The sequence below is a fragment of the Populus euphratica genome, unplaced genomic scaffold (assembly GCF_000495115.2).
Source record: "Populus euphratica unplaced genomic scaffold, PopEup_1.0 scaffold50.1, whole genome shotgun sequence".
Lineage (NCBI taxonomy): Eukaryota > Viridiplantae > Streptophyta > Magnoliopsida > Malpighiales > Salicaceae > Populus > Populus euphratica.
Window position 1 is genome coordinate 1,565,468 of NW_011499870.1, and position 15,704 is coordinate 1,581,171.

General features: G+C 33.3%; 2 protein-coding genes across 3 annotated transcripts; both read left to right on the plus strand.

Moving 5' to 3' along the window:
• The first annotated feature begins 612 nt into the window (after positions 1-612).
• Positions 613-5,656, plus strand: LOC105127138 (la protein 1-like). Its single transcript, XM_011028288.1, has 10 exons — positions 613-814; positions 890-968; positions 1,070-1,219; positions 1,501-1,643; positions 1,778-1,926; positions 2,585-2,683; positions 2,828-3,215; positions 3,455-3,602; positions 5,043-5,121; positions 5,325-5,656. Exons 1-10 carry the CDS (start codon positions 764-766, stop codon positions 5,419-5,421), a joined length of 1,383 nt encoding a protein of 460 aa, XP_011026590.1. The 5' UTR covers positions 613-763; the 3' UTR covers positions 5,422-5,656.
• A 3,038-nt stretch (positions 5,657-8,694) lies between these two features.
• Positions 8,695-15,472, plus strand: LOC105127139 (myb-related protein 3R-1-like). Of its 2 annotated transcripts, none has more exons than XM_011028289.1 (12): positions 8,695-8,894; positions 9,426-9,622; positions 9,724-9,778; positions 10,110-10,167; positions 11,180-11,274; positions 11,406-11,509; positions 11,634-11,762; positions 12,016-13,784; positions 14,010-14,343; positions 14,597-14,711; positions 14,790-14,999; positions 15,203-15,472. In XM_011028289.1, exons 2-12 carry the CDS (start codon positions 9,537-9,539, stop codon positions 15,326-15,328), a joined length of 3,081 nt encoding a protein of 1,026 aa, XP_011026591.1. In that variant the 5' UTR covers positions 8,695-8,894; positions 9,426-9,536; the 3' UTR covers positions 15,329-15,472. The 2 variants fall into 2 exon arrangements, with proteins under 2 accessions (XP_011026591.1, XP_011026592.1); XM_011028290.1 differs by having other exon boundaries at positions 12,016-13,783; positions 14,018-14,343.
• Positions 15,473-15,704: the final 232 nt, after the last annotated feature.

Below are 15,704 nucleotides of genomic sequence, written 5' to 3' on the forward strand. Positions count from 1 at the left end.
AAAATCTCAATTTTAAGTTTTTTCCTCTCTAATAATTAAAAAAAAGGCTAAATTTTTTAACCAAATATTCCTCTCAAAATCACTTTTTGAAAATCTCATATATAAATTTAGATATATTTGGCATTGCATGTTTAAAAAAAAAATTAATTTTTTTTTAATTTAAATTAATATATATTTTTATATTTTTAAATTATTTTAATATATTAATTTTAAAAATAATTTTTAAAAACTAGAAAATATTATTAATATATTTTTTTAAATAAAAAATATTTTAAAAAATAATTACAATCATACTCCTATAAACACTCTGTAGAATTCACATCGATAAATTCTAATATCCCAATAATTGAAATTTTAGGAAAGTAATTCTGGGAACTTTTTATTTTCTTTTTTAAAGCAACATTATTCTTTTTTCTTGCAGTTTCTGAATTTCTCTTCTCTTATCTAAAAATTAGTAACAAAATAAAACAATAATATTTTTTTAAAAATATTTTTTTTTGTAAATATATTAAAACAATATATTTTTTTATTAATTTATTAAAACAATTCAAAAACATTAAACAAAATTAATTCAAAAAAATTAAAAGCTTTTAAAACTGTTGAAACGTGGTTCAAGCACCCCCCGGACTCCATACAATGGAGCAACGGCAGACAAGCTAAACCCTCTCTCTTTGCAGTCCCCTCTACAAAAACGCGCTCAATATCACCAAAACCCTAACAACAAAAACTCACTCCTTTTCTCTCTACCTTCACTTTCACAACAATGGCAACTCCTTCTTTGGACGAAGAAACAGCCAAGGAAGTCCTTAGACAGGTAGTGTCCACATCAATTCTCTTAATTTCATAGAAACATTAAAAACATACATACTTTATTTATTTATTTTTTCAGGTTGAGTATTACTTCAGTGACAGCAACATCCCTCGTGATAATTTTTTGAGAAACATAATCGAGTCCAGTGAAGATGGCTGTATCCTTGATCTCTTCAATATAAATCCTGGGTTTTTATTATTTTCGGGTTTGGCTTTGTTTTTGTGTTATGTTGTCGTTGGGCTTGACATTAGATAATAGTGGTGAGTTTGGCTTTGATTTGTTCGTTTAAGAAGATGAAAGGTCACTTGAAGTTAATGGACGTGAAGCCTGAAGAAATCCCAGAAGTTACTGTTCAGGCTGTGGCAGAAACGTTGAGAAAATCCACTTCTCTTAAAGTTTCTGAAGATGGTTAGTTATTTTTCTTTTCTGGGTGCTTTTCTTTTTTATGTTTGGATGCTTAGAAAGTGCGTTCTTAAACAAGATTTTGAACTTTTTTCAGCTCATACTAATTTAGAGCTTTATGTTTGGATAATTAGGAAGTGTTTGCTTAAAGAAAATTCTGAACCTTTGGTAGCTAATGCTGATGAAGCGCTAAATGTTTTGCTCAATTAAGTGGAGTTTAGGTTTAGTGGATATGAATTAAGAATCTGTGTTTTGTCTGTTCTGTTTTCATGGTGAGTGGTTTGCAGGGAAGAAAGTAGGCAGGATTGCTGGGATATTGAAGCCAGATGAGGCTATAGAACAACTAGATGTAAGAACAATTGCTGCGTCTCCATTAAAATATAATGTGAAGCGAGAAGAGCTGGAGTTGTTTTTTGGTCAACATGCGAAGGTAACTTGGTGGTTCTATTTGTTTTGCTTGTGAATGTTCTGCTTTTTTAGTTTCCAATCTTGCTATGTGAGTAGTGAGTTGTTGGAAATATTTGGCATATTTTTTTTGGAGAATGAGCATGTTACTTGTTTCAGGTTACAAGTGTAAGGATGCCTCGTCATGTCGGTGACAAAAGGGTATTTTGTGGTACTGCTTTGATTGAGTTCTCATTGGAGGAAGAGGCCGAAAAGATTTTAAAGCAAAACTTGGTTTTTGAAGGTGCAGAGCTAGAATTAAAACCAAAGTAAGCTAATGCACATAGACAAACACCAAGCACTACAACATTTAGGTGTGGTATCTATCCTCTATTCTTTTTGTAGAAATATAAAATGGACTAAAACTTTCTTGTGTGAATATGATGCTCAAAGACACATTTAAGAAAATTGTGGTTATATATCTTTTGTTACATAAGTAAAGCATTTTAAACTGAATAGCTGTGTCGATGTGAAAATATACAATAGTGATATTCTTATTTGTCTGCATGTTTCGCTGTTCTTACTTATTGTAGAGGTGAAAGATGAGCTGTGGCTTTGACCCTGATCAATAAAGTTATCAACATTGTATACATAAATCGCTATTAATGTTTCAGAAATTGCTAGCTCTGTGATTTGATTTGTAAAACAGTTAATTTCAGGAGTTACATATGACAGTTAAAATTGTGGGAGCAAACAGGTTGGAAATTATGGTATAACAAGTTTTTTTTGCAATATTTGGAAAGGTACAAGAACTTTGGAGGTATAGAACGCCCGTTTGCCTCTGATCTATCTTGAGCCTCTATATTTTAATCAGTTTAACCCCACAAAAATACTGAATGATATTGTTCATGTACAGTATAGAACTTAAATTAAAAGAACTTTCTGGTCCATATTTCATGCTCCTAATATACTCCTTTTCCAACTCAGGAGAGAATTTGATACAGAAAGAGTGCAAGAAGAGGAATTTGAAAATTCCCATCCCTCAACAGGCTCCAATAATAAGAATAGTTCGAATGGAGAGGCAAAGTAAGTAATTTTACTGTTCCTGTGTATTCCAATGGGACTATGGAGTTCTCTCTTAATGTTTTTTTACTGTTCCTGTGTATTCCTATGGGACTATGGAGTTCTCTCTTAATGTTTGTTGATATGTTCTCACCTTGTTGATGGCAGCTATCCAAAGGGCTTGATTATTGCATTTGCTTTAAAGAATAAATTAGCTGGAGGTTCCGCAGAACAAAATGGTACTCAGGAACCTGCCAATGATGATGCAAATTCCTGTGATGGAGGATCGAATTCATCAGAGAATATGACCAAAGAAAATGAACAGAAGGTGCCAGAAAACATCAAGACTGATGAAGAAAACAATGGAGAAGAGGTTGATGGGGACAATGGCTCTGAAAGTACAGTAATAAAAACTGAAGAGGAGAAATCATCTGAAGATCCCAATGAAAAGGAGGAAGTGAAGGAGAAACCTAACCCAGCTGCCTCGAAGGATGACAAAAATGTTGTTTTGCGTGAAGATCTGAAGGCTGTCTTTGAAAGATTCGGCATTGTGAAGGTACTAAGATTCTCTTTCTCTCGCTGTTCTTGTTTTCTTTTTCTTTGAATGAGTCTTATGCCTATTTTAATTGCTGAATATGGTATTCCTTTAAGATTATATATAAGTCCGACACTTTTTTCATTAATCTCTCTTGTATATCTTGCATGCCTTCTGTTTCCATTTTCAATCATTGTCAAGTCTTTTGTGCTTTGTGTTATTCTGACCCCTTTTTTCATGTGTGTATCACTTTGGTCAAGTATGTTGATTTCAAGATGGGAGATGAATCAGGATACATTCGATTTGAAGAAGCAGAAGCAGCTCAGAAAGCTCGAGCAGCTGCAGTACTAGCTAAAGAAGAGGGTCTGGTTGTGAAGAATTTCATTGCCACTTTAGAACCTGTGACTGGTGAGCATCAAATTTGACTTCTCTTTGGGAGAGTGTTGATTGGGAGTGTTATTTTAAGATGGACACTTTCAATACTTGTGTTAAGAAGGTTTCAAAATTGATGCCTTTAAGAAACTGTTTGTCCTGTGAATAGGTGCTAGGCTGCTAGCTAGCGTGAAACCCTTTCCTATACTCGGTTCACATTTGCTTCTGGTGTTTGACATCCAAGGATGATAAAATGTATTAATTGTGGTGGGAAAATAGAAGGATCAAAGATTTAGGAAATATGGATCAATTAAACACTTATGTTTTTCTTTGCTTGTGATTCTTACTAGTGTTGTCAAGAGGTGCTCTCCTAGGCTTTCCAGGTGAGGCCACATCACCTTTATTAGCCTCAAGTGATGAATCTCAATGAGGTGCTGCCTAGGTGAGCGCCTTGTGAGTGGGTGCCAGGCTTTAAAGCAAGCGCCTGATTGAAATACTTTTTTTCATGTTGGATTTTTCATTTTTTCTAAAACTAATTTATGTAATGATCTATTTGTCCATTTTTTAATTTACCACAAGCAACAACTTAGGGGTATCTTTGTAAAAAACAAAGATTAGAGTAAAAAAAGAATTAAAAAATCATTAGAGTGGGAGACATACAGTCAAGGAAGGACACTTGAAGAGAAACACCATCCACACTTTGTGTTGAACAAAGTCAAAGAACAACACAATTACAGAACAAGAAAGCATGGATGAAAATGATTTTGAAAATTAATAAATAATGATGATGATATTTAAGTTTGCTTTTTAATCTATTTGGCTACTTACTACTTTAAATTGTCTTATTTTGTTTTAAGGGTGAAAAATATAACTTTATACGATTATGTTATGGTATTTTATATTTTCTTTTGATTTTGTAATGATCTAATCGTAAATGGGAAGATATATGTTTTAGATTTATATAATATAATATTATTCATATATTTTTCTTGATCTATAGAATATCTTCTTGATTCATTTGGGGTGAACTCCTCGGGCATTTTAGTAATAATAGTAAGATTTTGTCAAGTTTTCTTAATCTCTAGGCTTGGTGCCTTTTGCTTTTGACAACACTGATTCTTACAGCATTGAATGATTATTTTTTAGTTATGTTCCAGTCTTTTATTTTCTTCAAGGTTGATCAATCTAGTAGTAATGATAATGAAATTACATGAACAAAACTTGCTGCATATACATCTTTATTTGTTGACTGATCTTATTTACTGCCATTAAATGTGGAAGGAAAATTATCAAGGGTTTCTTATTACAATTCAGCTTGGTTTCTTATATTTTCAGTGGTCTCGATTTGTACTTTCTTTAGTAGATGCCTGTCATAAATTTGTATTTTCCTTGTTAATTGTTGGGTTTTATGTTGTTTTAATCTTGTATTATGTAAAGTGGCAATGAGAGAGCTGGTGTTGTTATTTGTAATCTCAGGTGAGGCAGAAAAGGAATACTGGAACCAATTCCGTGGACACAAAGAAAGGCGTTTTGAAAATAAGGGCAACCGAGGAAGGTCAGTATTACTGTGGTTTTTACTTTCCACTTTCATTTGGATGATAAACTACCTGGAATAGCCCATATAAAAATGGTTCTTCCCTCCAAAATCAGGTGTGGTTTATGAGTGGGGGAATATGGTTCCTCACTTCAATGGGTATAAAGTTGGTTCACTTATAATTCATATTTCTCCCCTTTCAAAGTTTTATTCATGCTTTTCAGGGGTGGGAGATACCACAAGGGTGGTGGCAAGCATCCCCGCTCTAGAGAGAACGATTCTGGGAGACCAAATAAAGCTCAGAAAGTTGGAGCATCATGAGAGGCAACCATGCCTATAACAAGTTTTGTGACAGTTTTGTACGACACCTTGATAGTTATTATATGATGAAAGCCTGTGCTTCCTGATCTCCCTGTGTCTTTTTTGCTTTGATGAAGATACAATAAGGTGTTTTTATTTGTATTTTTGGTTAACTCTTGAAATATTATATAGTTGGAAATGATCCAGGAAATGAATTAAGAGTTTGATGGTTGATCTCTACTTCTGCAGCCATTTTCATTTTAGTTTGAGGGTTGAAACACAAGTAGTCTTCGTATTCCCGCACTGTATTTTTCCGATTAACTTGTGATCAAGCATTGCTTATTACTTGGTGTTCCTTGTTCTAGTACTTTTCGTGTTTTTGCAGTCATAATTGCTCGTAATTGATGAATGCATAGAAAAAATTAGATCCGAGTCGTTGTGTCCCCTGTTGGAGAAGCTGACATGTTTGCTGATCATCTTGCAAAACAAAAGGTATCTAGATGTTTTAGTTTGCTACTAGCCTTCGGTGCCCGTGTGCTTCGTCACGAGGCTTAACATTTTATTTTTTTGTAAAAAATAATTTTCAAGTGTTAAAATAGAGTAAAAACAGATAAAAAAATTATAATTTTTTGTTTTTAAAATACTATATTAATTTTAAATTAATTAAAACAAAAAAGTTCAAGAATCTCATGAAGATTGTTTAGTTGTTTGTTAACTTAACTGGTCAATTATATTTAACCGGGTCAACCTAACTTAGGATATTTTATTAAGCTTGGGATATAATTTATATTTTATTAGGATATTTTATTAAGCTTGGGATTTAAATTATATGATTAAAATAATTTGATAAAAAAAATATAAAAATTTCTTTAAAAAAATTATATTAATTTTTTAAATTTGTAATTTGAGTTATTAGATTTGAAATATATAATTTAAAAAAAATATAAAATCTAATTTTTAATTAATTAAAATAAAAAATCAAATAGAGCCTTCTGAGATCACTTTATCAAGTTAATTATATTTAACTGGTAAACTTCTAATCTTATTTAAAATAAAATCTAGTTACAAATAGATCTCGAGTATATATATCGGGCTATATTTAATAACTAACGGTACAAGGTTTTGGGAATATAAGATTTTTTGTAGGAATTGTTTGGTAATAACCAGTGATGTACTCCTTCTGAATACTTGAATTGTTTTTTTCCACTCACATTTCAAGAGGGAATCATCCCTCAAAATTTTGGTCAAAACACAATCGAACTCTTTAGCAAAAATTCAACATACACGGTTCACATTTTCACGGGTCATATATTTTTTTCAATAAAAATAAGTGTGTGTGTATATATATATATATTCAACATGTTTTTATAGAAAATAAAAAATTTATGAATATAAATAATTCTAGATAAATCCACCTTATAGCCGATGTGGGCACTTGCCCACATTGCCCAAAAAAATCAAATAATATATCATGTTAAAATCAATAACATGTTTTGACAAATAAAAGAATTAGAAAAAAATTAAAATAGATGTATTTTGAGAATAAAAAAATAACTCTATGAAGTTATAATAGAAATGAGAAATAAAAGTTAAGAAAGAATCACATGAAAAGGTGTTGGTGTAAATCTTGATTAGAAATTAATAATGTTATTGTTAAATTATAGTAAGTCTGTAAATAAAAAAAATAAAAAAAAAGGAAAAATAAATATATTTTGAAAAAAAAATTATTATGAGAATTTAGTAAAATAACCAATATAATTTTAGCAATGATTGAATGAGAAAATTTGAATTTTGATATATTGCTAATTGAATGAGAAAATTTGAATTTTGATATAAAATCACTTAATAATTCATTTTATGATATCAAATATAATTCTTAATCTGACTGTTTTATGAGGAGTATTCTAACACATTTTTCTGGGTTTAAATTTTAAGATAATCTAAATTTAAAAAGGTTATGCAAGAATATAAAAAATCAAATAAAAAATAACATGTAGGCTCATTAATAATATTTTTATAAATAAGTTAGGAAAATTAAAAATTTAGTTTTTTCTTCCTCTTTAGATTATTGGGCAAGACATTATAAACTATATTATAAATATTTAAGTAAAGATTAAGAAAGCTTATTTGAAATTCTTAAATTTTGAATTAAAAAAGTGAAATTGTGCAAATGTGATGTTATTGTTATAAAATAAGATATAAATGATTCTAAATAAAATATAATTAAAGAATAAAAATTAGGTATTTATGGTAAAAGTAAAGCTGGCCACTTAATAGGAAGGATGAGAATTTTTGAAATCAAAGTAGATGTTTGTTAGTGATGTGTAACATGTCTTGATGAGGATTAAAATTAATTTAATTATGTTATTTAATTGTAGTTGAATTTTCATTGTAATTTTAAAAAGATTGAGAAATTGATGAAATAAGTAATTTATTATTATGTGTTGGTTAGTTGTGATAAATAATTTATGGTTAGCTATGAGGATGATTAGTTGAATAATTTATTTGATTACTTGTAATGAAAAAGAAGTATTTGAAAGTGTTGATAATGAGAAGATTTTATAATGTTTTAAATATATGAAATATGAGGTGGCAATTATGAATTATAAAAAAAGGAAAAAGAATTTTAAGAAGCTTTTTTATAATATATGTAAACTTTTTAATGAAGCATATAATTTTTGAATTTTTTAAATCTTGATTAATTTAGTTATGCCCTTATATTATTTTGAATTTTATTTTCATCCCTCTCCATGTCAACTAATCTAAAGTAATTTTATATTAGGATTAAAAAACAAAGAAAAAAATTAAAATTAATTTTTAGTTTAAAACTAAACTATGATGATTAGTTGTCTTTTAGGGGTTTACTTTTAATTTTGTTTGATTATATAATCTTTATGGGTTTTTTCATTTTTTTTTATGTTTAGGGTTTTTAATTTAAATTTTTGAATTGATATTTATTTCAAAAGAATTTTAAGACGATGGATATGATTTTTGTGCTTTTCTAGTGCTAAATGACATGGAAAGTATACTTGAACAATGATTAGTAAAGTCAAGAGGAAAACTAAGAAAATAGGAATAACAAGAAAAATAAAAAAAATAAAACAATAAATTGAGTGGATGAAGAAAATAAAATTCGGCCGTTGGGTTTTCAAAAATACCAAGCCAAGGAAGTCCATGAAATGGGCGGCTAGGATTCTTACGTGGAAAATTCAGAACAGTCCAAGACATTCAAAAAGTTGCTCGACGTTTAACATCCATAGGGTTTGAATAAACTCCGAAGTCCGCCCCTTCAATTTTGAAATGAATAAGAAGAAGAAAGCTCCCTCCCGACCGTTTCGATCTCTCTCTCTCTCTCTAGAAACGCATTTGCAGATCTCTCTCTCTAAAATCTCTCTGGACTTCACTTGGATCTGCAAATGCGCACCGTTTTAATCACTTTATCGTCTCTCTCGTCTTTTGATTTCTCCTCTTTTCTGTCATTGAAGCTCAGTTTGGTGAGTCGTTGAAGCTCGTTTTCTTTGAAGTTTGAAATTTTAAAGTCTCTAATTTATTTTTATCTTTGAATAAATTAAAATACTTTTCTCATAAGATTTGTGCCATTTTGATCTTTTTTTTTGAAATTCTAATGGTTAGTGGTCGAAAAAGATTGAAAATCTGTCTCGTCGATCATGTTTTAGGGTTACTTAATTAAGTATTAAGGAATTAATTTTACTGATTGTAGAGTTGAATTTCAGTTTCATTCGAGTTTGGAGGTTTTGAAGGAAGCTGAACGATTTAGAAATTCGAATTTTTTTCACTTTGATTATGAATTGGGTTTGGGACTTAACAAGTTAATTAATTTCACTAATTGTGTAATTAAATTCTTAATCTTTTTTTTTTTTTTAAATTTGAAACCTCACTGTACTTCAATTCAAGTCAACTGAACTGAAATACAAAGCCCTAATTGGTGATTTCAGGAAGTGAAGATTTTTATTTAGAGGTTATTCTGATCTGGGTTTCCTTTTCTTTTTGTGTTTATGTGTTAGTTCGTGAGTTTGGGGGAAATTGGAACGGATTGGTAGGGGGGTTTATAATGAATTGTGGTCGAGTAGGAATTGGGCTGTGCAGCAGCTTCTTTATTTGTATATCAAACAACAATGGAAAGTAGTGACAGGTTAATTTCTGCTCCTTTGGATGGGCTTGTTAGCGACAGGATCCCGAGACCACCCAAACTTCTTCACGGGTAATTTTTCAGAAGCCATTCTAATGTTTTGTGTGATTGAGAGACTCAACTGGCTGTTAAATATGTTGGATTCTGAATGGTGTTATGCTATTCTCTTGCAGGAGGACTAGTGGCCCTGCAAGGCGTTCCACGAAGGGGCAATGGAAAGCTGAAGAGGTAGTAATTCTTCTGTGTACTCGAAGTATCTTGGTAGAAGAGTTATTTTATGACGTGGAGATGTTTAAAAGGAATTGTTTTTGCATTTTTTTGGGTCTAATGATTAGATTAGTTTACAGGGCAACCTTTCCCATTTTGATTTTCACTGCTTTTTCACGCCTGAAATGACATCTCATGGTGATGCTTAGGTTTATTGTTTACTTGTACCCATCACGTTTAAGTTTCTTTTCATTAATTTCTGTTTTAGCTTCATTATTATAATTAACACTTCCCCAATTCTTAGCTCATATCTGGTTATATTTAGTGATGAACAAGTGTTATATGTGTTTAGGATGAGATTCTGCGCAAGGCTGTTCAGCGTTTCAAAGGAAAGAACTGGAAAAAAATTGGTACAGTTGTGAACTTAATAAGTTTAATTCAGTTCTTTTCCTTGTTTGGAGTTTCTCATTTCATTATCTTTTCCTATGGAAGTTGTTAAACTTGATAACTTTAATTCTTGCTTTTATTTTGATATCAACAATTATTACTGTTAATTCACCCCTAGGGGGTGGTGTTTAAAGGGATTATACTTGCCTTTAATAGGCTGAGAACGAATACAACATTTTAATGATAAGAAGCTGAGGATGAATATCAAACTGTCAACTTTTAGTTTTGATAATTGATCACTAGAAAACATGATTTAAAAGGACCTTGTCATCCAACTATAGTTTCTCTACAGAATTTAGTTTTGGATTTTGGAAACTATTTTAGAAAATTTTAACTTAAACTTAAAATTACTTTTAATTTTATGCTTTTCCATTAAATGCAGTCTTTCTGCTAGGAGGTTTTACCGTTTTAGAATTCCTGAATTGACTAAGCTTCATTCTTAAACTTGTCTGCATTCCTTGCATGAAAATTGCCATTTTGTTTTGCCCTTTCTTGAGCCAAATCCTTAAGTGAAACACTTAAAATCACATCCTTCTTTATAATTTTTACCTTTAGCCAAGTACTTTTGGTTTATGTTTTACCATTTTTCAAACCCTTTATTCAAATACAGTGACCACCCTTCCTCATCAGTGCTTTCCTGAAGGTCTATAATGTAGATGCCTGAACCATCTTTCACAATATTCCATCAATTTTACTATAGTTGGTAGTTCGTACTATGGTTTCCTATATCAAGATGTCTATTTGTTACCTTTTGTGCATCACCACTTCCATCCTAATACTTCCATTTCAGCAATGCTCATTTTATAGACTTGTTTTCATTCTCTTTTACAGTCTTTTTAGGTCTTTGTTGCAACAATATAAAACCGTCTTAGCCAATTTACTTTTATTTTTTAGTTGGTACTGCATGCTCTTCCTTATTTGTATATGGGATACATAGCAAATATTTTCTAATTTGAAACATTGGAATTTATGTAGCTGAGTGTTTCAAGGACAGAACTGATGTACAATGTCTACATAGGTGGCAGAAGGTCTTGAATCCTGAACTTGTTAAAGGTCCTTGGTCAAAGGAGGTATACCATATGGTTGTTTCTGTCTATGACAATTCCTGCTTTGCTTACATTTTTTTTCTTGCTAATTTCTACCTTAAAGATAAATATTCTTGATAATTTATATGCCTGTTTCATTTGTGAAATGTAAATAGGAGGATGAAATAATAATTGAATTGGTGAACAAATATGGGCCAAAGAAGTGGTCCACAATTGCACAGCATTTACCTGGACGTATTGGAAAGCAGTGCCGGGAAAGGTAAGAGTATTCTTCTGCCCATTGCAAGAGTTGCAATTATTTTCTCTCTCATATATAATTATGTTTTATGGTTTAAATTTGTCCTTTATTTTTCTTCATTTGCACTGATGTATACATAATTTAGGTGGCATAATCATCTTAATCCTGCAATAAACAAAGAGGCGTGGACTCAGCAAGAGGAGGTGGCCTTGATTCGTGCACATCAAATTTATGGGAACAGATGGGCAGAGCTGACAAAGTTTTTGCCTGGAAGGTTTGTGCATTCCTTATTTGAAGAGACTCCCAATTTTGTATTTTAACTTTATCAGGTGGTGTTATTGCACTTTGCTTACTTACATGCTTGAATTAACACAAGCTTCTACGTTATCTCCTTTGAGGCTTGTCATTTCCATCTTCTTGCTTGCTGTTTAGTTCCCATCTCTACTTCTGTTATTTGAAAGTTCAACAGTAGTGTTAAAAGTGACCTTTAATAAATGTGAATTTGATTTATTTTGTGTCGTGAACAGGACAGACAATGCCATAAAAAATCACTGGAACAGTTCTGTAAAGAAGAAACTGGACTCTTATGTGGCATCAGGTCTGTTAGAACAGTTCCAATCCTCTCCTCTTGCTGGACATCAAACTCTATCCTTGCCCGCATCTTCCTCAAGGCTGCACAGTTCTGGAGATGATAATGCTCAGAGAGGTGGTTCAGAAGCAGAAGATATATCAGAATGCAGTCAAGAATCAACTATGGTTGGTTGCTCACAGTCTGCGGGTGACCAGGGTATTGCAGTTTTTCATACAAGAGAAGAATTTCAGTTTGCTGAAGAATCTGGTCCCAGAAAGGAGCAAAGCTCCAGTCCAGCATCTTGTTCAGAACAATATTACATCCCTGAAATGCCTTGTGAATTGGGTGGCTCTTCCAACTTTATTCAGCAAAGTTTCTCCCATAACACTTTGACTTCTGCAAACAGTGATTATCAATTTGAATTACAGGAGCTACCTAACATATCCACCCTAGAACTAGGGCAGGAATCATCAGGTTTGCCAACTCATTGCATAACTGCTAATGAAAGCCATGAACTGGTGAACGATCCATTTCAAACTTCCATTGGCCTGGGTGCTCCTACTTCCATGGGAAATATCGCTGCAAGTTCTGCACAATCAGGCCAGATATTCGTATCTGATGATGAATGTTGCCGGATTCTATTCTCAGAGGCAGCAAATTGTGAAATTTTTTCCTCTGGAAATATTACAAAAGACTCAAATGTGGCTGACTTAGGAGGTGACATGGATTCATCACTTCCTCAATCACCAAACATCCAGATATCTGAAACAGAGAGAAGTGCTTCACAGTCATTTTGTCCTCCAAGGTCTGCTATATTGGGAACTTCATGCTGCCAATCTTTTCTTCCCGGTTCTTCACTACATTGTGCTGATGATAACAAACCTGTGTGTGGTAGGGAACCCAATCTGTTAATGGTCCAATCATTTGGATCTCTCGAACAACAGTTTGTTACAAGCATACATGATAGCTTTATCTATACCATTGATGCCATCAACTCCTCATGTGACAATGGTACTGATAACACAGAGCTGCAAGAGAAACCATATCTGAAGGAACCATCAAAGTTAGTGCCTGTGAATACTTTTCCTTCAGTCTCAGATACCATATCATCTTGTGCTGCAGATGAGAAACCGAATGTGCATGCAGAACAGGAGGCAGGAGGTCTTTGCTATGAACCTCCTCGTTTCCCAAGCTTGGATATGCCATTTCTCAGTTGTGATCTCGTACAATCTGGCAGTGATATGCAACAAGAGTATAGTCCTCTTGGTATTCGCCAACTGATGATGTCTTCCATGAACTGCATCACTCCCTTTAGGTTATGGGATTCACCATCTCGGGATGGTAGCCCTGATGCTGTTCTGAAAAGTGCTGCCAAGACTTTCACAGGTACACCATCCATCCTGAAGAAACGAAACCGTGATTTATTGTCACCCTTGTCAGAGAGAAGAGGTGACAAAAAGCTTGAGATTGACATGGCATCCAATTTGAGCAAAGATTTTTCATGTTTGGATGTTATGTTTGACGAGAGTGAGACTCACAACAGATCATCTCTGCTGCCCCCATCATCCAATCAGGAAAAGAACCATGAATCCTCAGGTGAAGATAAAGAAAATCTGGACCCTGCCCTTGAAGTCGCAGATGAATTTTGCGGTAATACCAAGGATAATGTAAAGCAAGGGACAGCTGATAGTGATGCAAGGTCCAAGGTTCATTCCGATGCTAATGTGAGTTATTATTATTATTTTCTGTCTGTAGTCTTCTCTCTAGTTACGTTTCTTTCTTTTCTTGTCTTTTCCTTTTTTTTGTGCTAGTTTGATTCTGCTTGTGCATCATCTAAAATTTTGTGCTACTAGATTTCTAAAGAAAAGGCAAGAAAGAAAAACAAAATTTGCTTGTCAGTATACGTGTCTTTTTCTTAATATCTTTTTCTTTACCTCCCTCCTTTTGATATGCAACAGTCTTCTGGAGTCCTATCTGAAGAAAACACCAATGATCTGTTATTTTCTCCTGATCAACTTGGTTTTAAAGCAGACCGAGCATTTGGTCCAAGTGCTCGAACTCCCAGGAATTTGTACCGTAAAATTTTGGGCACTTTATCAGAGCATGCCAGTGGTTCAGAATCCTCATTTGGAAATCCATGTATGATCTTTAGCTCTACGAGTTGTAAGAACCATGAAAATCACATAATTGAAAGCACATCAGTTCAATCTATTCCGTCATCAGCACCATCAGAGAATATACCAGATAATTCTGGGAACAATGCTGGAACTGGAAATTTTGGCATGTAAGTTTACCTGTGTTTCTTTTATGATCCTAGTCACCACGCTGTTTAGTGGTTGAGTAAAGCTGCTGCCATGTCAAATATTCCTGTCTCATTTTAATTTTATGGGAGCTGCTGGTTGTTTATGTTCGGGTTGGAATTTGGGATTTCCTGATAGTTTCTAGCTACATCTGTGATGAGATAGATATACATGACTTCTGGTTTTGGCATTACCATGATGCTTATTAGATGCTTGGTTGATGGTGTTCATTTCTAGATTTGGTGATACTCCTTTCAAAAGGAGTATCGAATCCCCTTCGGCATGGAAGTCACCTTGGTTCATTAATTCTTTTGTGCCAGGCCCAAGGATTGATACAGACATATCCATCGAGGTAGATAACTTCTTTTGATAAGCTAATTATCGGATATGTTTTGAGATTTTTCTTTAACTATCTGGAATTTCTTTCCAGGATATTGGGTATTTCATGAGTCCTGGGGACAGAAGCTATGATGCCATTGCACTAATGAAGCAGTTAAGTGAGCACACTGCATCTGCATATGCCGATGCCTTGGAGGTTTTGGGTAAGGACACTCCCGAGTCCATATTAAAAGAAAGGAGGCGCTCCAATGATCAAAATGGTGACCAAGAGAATCGCTCCCATTTGGCTTCAAATGTTTTGGTATGCCTGACTGCGCAGAACTTTTACAGAACGTTTTTTTATTTGTAGACATCCATATTTCTACCCTTTGGTTTCTTTGTTTCGAGGAAAGTTCCTCAGGTATACTCATAGTTGCAAAAATCCATCCAAGCATATTCTATCACTTTCTTTTGTCTTGTGAATATTAAGATGCCAGCTAAAAAGACTATTTGGAACTCCTGCAGACAGAATGCCGGACCCTTGACTTTAGTGAATGTGGAACACCTGGGAAGCTAACAGAAAATGGGAAATCTTCAAGTGCCATCAGCTTTTCAAGTCCCTCCGCTTATCTGTTGAAGGGTTGCAGATAGTAGTGGTACCTGGCCAATGCCTTCCGCTGTCACTATTTGTAGTTTATATTATACATATATGTATATTTGCTGCCATTTTTTCGTTCTTCCTATTGTTCGGTGCTGGATTCCTTTTCAATTAAATGATAGAAGATTTTCTCTGTATTCTAGCGGACTTCTGTATTTCCTTCCAAATGTTAGTTATCTGTTCATATTTCAGCAGACTTTTTTTTGCACGCTTATCGGTGGATGGAGGGCAAGACTGGCAGTTCGTTGGATGAATTCGGGCCTGGTTAGCCCTGGTGGGCTTGGTTGTGGCATCATAGGTTTGTTATCTGTTCTTATTTCAGCAGACTATTTCTGCACTTTATCGGTGGATGGAGGGCAAGACTTGCAG